General features: G+C 40.9%; 1 protein-coding gene across 1 annotated transcript in view; it reads left to right on the forward strand.

Moving 5' to 3' along the window:
• The window catches only part of LOC101852316 (excitatory amino acid transporter), a 5,822-nt gene extending 4,632 nt beyond the window's left edge, over window positions 1-1,190 (forward strand). Inside the window, exons 5-6 of the mRNA XM_035969223.1 lie at window positions 237-371; window positions 953-1,190. Of these exons, the coding sequence (XP_035825116.1) occupies window positions 237-371; window positions 953-1,190 (373 nt within the window). The remainder of the gene's footprint in view (window positions 1-236; window positions 372-952) is intronic.
• Window positions 1,191-7,312: the final 6,122 nt, after the last annotated feature.

Below are 7,312 nucleotides of genomic sequence, written 5' to 3' on the forward strand. Positions count from 1 at the left end.
GTTCTCTCTCTGTCTCTCTCACTTTCTCTCTCTTCCTCTCTATCCCTCTCTCTCTCTCTCTCTCTCTCTCTCTCTCTCTCTCTCTCTCTCTCTCTCTCTCTCTCTCTCTCCCATACCCTTTCGCTCATGTTCTATAAGCTAGACCAACATCCCTTGCACCCCACCATATTATCTGACATTGTACGTTTTCCCAATGACAACTAAACCGTGTAAGTGTAATCACGTGACCTCCACAGAGCGATCAGTCCCATCCTGTCTCTGGCCATCCCCCCTGTCCCGTCAGCCTCTATCGTGACGCTGGTCATTATCCTGACGTCACTCAACTACCCGCTAAATGACGTGGCCTTGTTGTTCGCTGTCGAGTGGATTTTGTGAGTATGGTGCTCGTTGTTCAGTTCTAGTTGAGAGCTCGTTAACTAACGGTGTTACTCACACATGATAACATTTTCTGTAATTCCACAGACAGCTGTTCGTCATCTTGATAATATTATTGTTGCTTGGTTGTTGTTAGGGTGGTCTTTTATCTTCAAATGCAGTGCTGAATTGCAATTGCCATTCTAGTCTAGGCTGATCCAATGTATGATTTACACAACAAAACAGAGATCGTATCATCATGTAAAGCGAATACAGATGGCAAACCAAATTGAATTAAACTCACTTTGATTATATTGTTTTGTGTTTTCACTCTATCAGTATCAATATTTTTTTTTATGATGTAAACTGCAGTCCGCATATTAATACTATAAGCCTTCAGTGAGTCCTTCCAGTAATCCTTTGTACCATTTTGTGTTTCTCTTTACTTTGTTTCGTTGGGAGGTTTTTATTGTTTGTAGCAACTGTACTGTTCAGTAGACACGTAATCTTATATATTATTATTCTGGGACATCTGTTTTATGGAAATTAATTACTTCCCAAACTCGTGATATCATTATCCGGAACTCTTTTGTTCCAGAGATCGCCTGAGGTCTGGCGTGAACGCCATTGGTCACGTGATGGTTGCCATAGTGGTTGACGCCATTTGCAACCCGCGTGGGAAAGGATCTTCTGCTCCAGGAATCGAGACCGGGAGGCAACCCAGGAACTCTTCAACGTCTTCAACCGACTTCGACCTGGTAGTCAGTAACAACGGGCAGAAACTGGACGAAGGGAGCGTTGAGTACAACACAGAAGCGGAGAAAACCAAACTTTGATGATGAGCCAACGAGTGAGCGTTGGTGACATGGTGGAAGATTGCGTGATTCCAAGTACCATACAACTGACACAAAAAGAGACAGATCCAAAGTAAGCTGGAGACGCACAGTAGAGTCTGAAATGAAGTCCTGGAATCATTCGTGGGGAACGCTGACTAAGATGGCCCAAAACAGACAGAGCTGGAGTTCCTTTGTTGCTGCCCTAAACGCCAGATGGCGTAATGGGTAGTAAGTAAGTAAGTAAGTAAGTAAGTAAGTAAGTAAGTAAGTACAACTGACACAGCCTGAAGTGCGAAGTGCTTTGTGAACACAGAGAACATACCAACTATGGATGAACTCAGCTCGCTGTTGACCATTCAGGGCCGGTGGCACAATGCCTCCGCTTGTGTTGGCACCATTTTTACCACGCTAAAGTAGTCGCTTTTAAGGACAAGCGGACTAACCCAGATATCGGGGGTTTCCTAAAATCTTGACCGACACCAAAAGTGGGCATTGCACTACCTATAGGACATATTTGGTTTCATTGGTGTGTATATTTGTTTGGTTATAGAGAAAACTCTCCTTGTCTTTTAAAGACACTGAACAAGGGGTAAAAATTTTACCTTCAATTTTCGGAAAACAGCATTTTTCGGGATAGCCCCATTGTGCTTAAAAGCGACCAAACATCGGAATGATTTCTTGTCTTTGTGTATGCTGCTGCCAATGTGCCTCTAAGACTAAGACATGGCGCTACTTTTATACTCAAATCCAATCTATTTTGGTCAAACTCAATTGTCGTTGAAGTCAAATGTTGCAAGCCAGCTGGCATTTTAAAATGTTTTTTTTAAAGGTCTGTCTTCGAATTCAACCGTGTCCCATTAGGCTGGAGGGGCTTTGTTCAATATTTTATTTTAGCTGTATCACTCGCTATCAAAACGGATGTAGATCTAGCCGCAATTCCTGCGTGTACCGGATAGAACACTACATCCTCGTATAAAACACATTGCCCTACGTAATGATCAGTTATCCCTGATGGAAATAAGTGCTTGGAAACTGAAGAAAGCAATGATGATGTAAATTTATGTAGATGAAGGTGGCAGGCTTACCAGAATCTGAAATCACCTTTGTCTGTGAGGGTTATAAATGGCAGTAAGTTGTCGTAGGGCTAGGTAAATGCCCAGTCAGGAAAGATCTTGGAATTCACACTTTTGAAAGCCTTTCATCAACGTTTTATATAGCTAAGGCTGTGAATCACTTTAATTGTTACCCGCTCGCAAAGAAAGAAGTTATGAATATTCACCACCAAAGTGCCATGAAACATTCAAATTTTTACATCATTCACCGATTGCTTAAATAACACTCATTAACGATGTGCGCTCGTTGCTTAGTTTGTATCAGGTTGTACAAATGAATGGATGATCTTGGTTCCAAACCCCAGTACGGCATCTAGAACTTTGGTTGTTTGAGAGGTTTTCAAGGCGCTTTGCGCACTTAGCTCTGTCATATCGCAGATATTTCTGAGGTCAATGATAATTACATGTAATAATAAATGCTTCCACTGTTAAAAGGAGTTTCAAAGTACAATGGAACAAAAAAGCGTCAGTACTCAAACTGTCCCCGTCGTTTTATGCAAGAAAAATTCTAAAATTATGCAAACTGAGCCCTAAAATGTGAAATTATGCGATTCGGTTAATTTTAACAAAGAATGATAAAGGAAAATAATCAGAAATTATGCACACACAAAAATTGCCGAATTTTGCTAAATCATGCGGGGTGCATTAAACCACGGAGACAGAAATGTACAGGCGTGACATGCTACCAGCACAAGTCCCAAGCCTGAAAACGCAGAGAAGAAAAATATCGAGTCCATAGTTTTAATCTGCCTACTTTTTCTTTTTTCTTTTTCATCGAGGGGAAGTTTTAATCTCTAAGTTGCAAAAACACAAGGGAAACATTTGTTGTCCATACCACGATCAATACACCTGAAAGACGTGGTATTTGCTCGGCACAGTTGTTTTCCAAGGCAGATTTTTATCTGTCTATCTATTTCTTTTTCAAAACACGGTCGTTCTTGCTCTTCGCTGGTCGCCCAATGTCCTAAGTGTTTCACCCAACCTATGGGATTGATTCACATTAAACCCCTTGGTTTCCATGGGACCTAGGTTAAGAACCACTACATTAGAGTCTAAAACTCTGTGCTGTTTTGTTGGTGGTTTTTGTGTGTTTTTGTTTGTTTGTTTTTCAAATTAGTTTTGAAGAGCAAAATATTATTATGTTAAAGTTAAACAAAATGTTGGTGATACTTACTTTTACTTTTCATCCTTTGTTGCCATTAAGCGTCGCAGGGAGATGCAGTTCTCTTTGGTAGGCCAGCTCCGCAGCTCTTTCAGTTGTGATGTTATGTTTTCTTAGGTTTTCCTTGACACCCTCGATACACGTTGGTGATATGTCCTTTTTAAACCTTGAGAATCTCCGATTCGAGTACACACGCCGTTTAGTGAAGTACATTTTAAAACATTTTCGATCTCTTCATGATAAATATGTAAGAAAATACACCTGCTCATTTATTCAAAGTCATAATCCACGTATAAGCGTAACGAGCATTTGCACAGCAGACTGTGACGCTGACTTTTTTATATAAAAGACTTTGAACGTGGGTGTAGAAATGGGGTGAAAACATTGTATTGTTTTGTATATTGTTGTAGATACTGAGATTTTTAAAAAATCCGCGGAAATACCGTCACAAATAAATGTTGTTTCGTCATTCACATAGTATTAATATTCCGTCTCTTTTTCAAGTTCCTATTTTTTGTAGGCGGACTAGTTATAATAATAAATAATAATAAATAGCATTTGTATAGCGCATATCCCCGCTCAACAGCAGGCTCTATGCGCTTTACACTATATTATAATGGTGTCGTAGCCTATTGGTTAGGCTACCGGACTCATAATCGTGAGGTTGCGGGTTCGGGGGTTCGAGCCTCAGCTCGGTCCGACGTTGTGTCCCTGGGAAAGACACGTGACACGAACTTCCCACTTGGCTCGGTCCTATCGGAGACGGGCGTTAAACTGGGAGGTCCCGCCCCTTAAATAACCTAATAGTGTTGATAGGGGCGTTAAACCCATACCATTTCATACCATTTCTAGTTATAGTTATAACGTGGGTATTGTGAAACGGAGGGTTTCAGTACAGAAAGTTGGAGTATGTTATGATTATATTAATCTGGTTGCTTTGATGGTTTCCTTTTTTTTAAAATCCTCTTTCTTTTTTTTTAAGGGGAGGGGGCAACTCTACGCCCCTTTTTTTGACGCATTTGCCCAGGAGTGTTTGTTATCTAAGTTGATGACATGTTGGGATATTACGCAGATGACCGTGGTTCGAGTCCTTTACAAGGCTGTTGTCGTGAAGTTGCCAGGGGTCTTTGGGCTGAAGAGATACCAAACTATGAACTCAATTAATATAATATCATTGGAGATTTGGCCAATAGATCAAGATATAATAATACTTATGGATAGTGTCTTCAGTTGGTTAGTTTAATTACTGCTGTAGTTTTAGTACGAAAAATTATACTGACTTCTTCCTTGCTTTAAGGATGTTTGGTATAGTGTATTGTGGGTGGTAGGCTGTGCTGCGGTTTACTTGTGGAGCGGTGTGTTGTTGGTGGTGTGTTGTGGGTGGTAGGCTGTGCTGCGGTTTACTTGTGGAGCGGTGTGTTGTTGGTGGTGTGTTGTGGGTGGTGTGCTATGGGTGGTGTGTTGTGGGTGGTGTGCTGAGCTATGGGTGGTATGTTGTGGCTGCTGTGCTGTGCTATGGATGGTGTGTTTGTGATGTGAATGTGGTATGGTGCAGAGTGATGTGCTTGTGGTGTGCTATGGGTGGTGTGTTGTTGGTGGTGTCTTTGTGCTATGGATGGTGTGTTTATGATGTGAATGTGGTATGGTGCAGTGTGGTGAGTTAGTGGTGTACTGTTCTAAAGGTGGTCTGTTGTTGGTGGTGTGTTTGTGCTATGGATGGTGTGTTTGTGATGTGAATGTGGTATGGTGCAGTGTGGTGTACTTTTGATGTGCTGCTCTAAGGGTGGTGTGTTGTTGTATGTGACTGTGGTATTGGGCAGGGTAGTGCACATGTTATGGTGTAATGTGATTTATGTATAATATGTGTTTGTGTATGTGTGTTTGTTTGTTTGTTTGTTTGTTTGTTTGTTTGTTTGTTTGTTTGTTTGTTTGTTTGTCCCTCCATAATTGTTGTCAGTCTTTCTGCCCGCCAGGTCTCGAACACGGAGGAGTAATTCAGTCGATTACCTGTCCCCGTGGTTTTATGAAAAAAAAATAATAAATTAGGCAAACTGAGCCCAAAAATGTGAAATTATACGATTCTGTTAATTTTAACAAAGACTGAGGAAGGAAAATAATCAAAAATTATGCCAAAAAATGATCACATTTTGCTAAATTAAGCAGGGTGCATAAAACTTCGGGGACAGGATTACGAGACGTGTTGCTTTTGGGGGGGTTTTTTTCATACTTATCTGATCTCCTGAAATTAAAAATGGCTACACTTGATGAGGGCAAATTGTTTTTCCCAGTGATTTCTTTTATGTTCACAATTCAGAATTTACTCCAATGTACTGATCATAGTTATGTATGCAGAAAATACAGCTTTTGTTTGTCTAACAAAAATTAACCTTTTTTACAATGCGTATTCCATAGTTGAACAATCGTTGATTGGATATGATCAACGTATTGCATTAAAATGATTGTTTTATAATTAGCATTCGATATTACTGTAAATTTGTTTTAAAATGTGTTTGTCCTTTTAAATGTCGACTGCTTGTGGTTCAGGATCGTGCATAACAACAGGATAGTTCACTCCTCTATTTGAGCTAATTAAAAAAGTGTCCTCAAAATTCGGTGGTGCCCTCTTCGAAAAAGCGCGGACTTTGCAAACAGGGTTACCCCACTTGTGTGAAAAACAATAAAAGTGAAACTAACAAACTGTGCTGTTCCTATTTTTCCTATGGGGAAACGAAAGAAAGCTTCAAAGCAAAGACTGTAGCGCCATCTGAAGCGGACTTCCGCGGACACTTTTTTGACTGAGTGAACTATCTTGTTTGTTATGTACCATCTTTGTTGCTGTTGTTCAGGATCGTGCATACACCATTAGGAGGCTAATTTAGATGATGCCAAGTGGGCAATCTTGGATTTTGGATTGTTCGGCGAGTTTTGAAGACACTCCACCCATATGGTCCTCTTTGTAGTATCGGGGAGACCTTTGTAATCTCGCCTCTTGTTACTGTGAATGAAGGTGTTTTACGCCTTCATCATTTCACCTCTTTAACCCTATCCGTACGTCGTGTTTTACTATCGTATTCATACAACGTGGGGAACTCTGTGCCACCACTTAACCCTATCCGTACGTCGTGTTTTACTATCGTATTCATACAACGTGGGGAACTCTGTGCCACCACTTTAACCCTATCCGTACGTCGTGTTTCACTATCGTATTCATACGACGTGGGGAACTCTGTGCCACCACTTTAACCCTATATCCGTACGTCGTGTTCTACTATCGTATTCATACAACGTGGGGAACTCTGTGCCACCACTTAACCCTATATCCGTACGTCGTGTTCTACTATCGTATTCATACAACGTGGGGAACTCTGTGCCACCACTTTAACCCTATATCCATACGTCGTGTTTTACTATCGTATTCATACAACGTGGGGAACTCTGTGCCACCACTTAACCCTATCCATACGTCGTGTTTCACTATCGTATTCATACAACGTGGGGAACTCTGTGCCACCACTTTTCAAAGAGGAAATTTTCTCGTTAATCGAATCCGTACGCTTTTCGTAGCAGTCTGTCTAAATGATTTTTTTGAGAAATACTGAAAGTCTCAAAGAGATCTTCGTACTCGAAGTATTCTAAAATACGAAGAATGCAACCCCGGGGTACAAAATGACCCCAGGGCGTACGGATAGGGTTAAAGGCCTGGCAATGTCATTATTTGAAAGGTGTAAAACCCAAGCAATAACAGTTGGAATTGTTAACAACCGTTCATGCTGCTCTTTACAGTTGAAATGTGTGTGTGTGTGTGTGTGTGTGTGTGTGTGTGTGTGTGTGTGTGTGTGTGTGTGTGT

Source organism: Aplysia californica, unplaced genomic scaffold (assembly GCF_000002075.1).
Source record: "Aplysia californica isolate F4 #8 unplaced genomic scaffold, AplCal3.0 scaffold00127, whole genome shotgun sequence".
In the NCBI taxonomy this organism is placed as follows: domain Eukaryota; kingdom Metazoa; phylum Mollusca; class Gastropoda; order Aplysiida; family Aplysiidae; genus Aplysia; species Aplysia californica.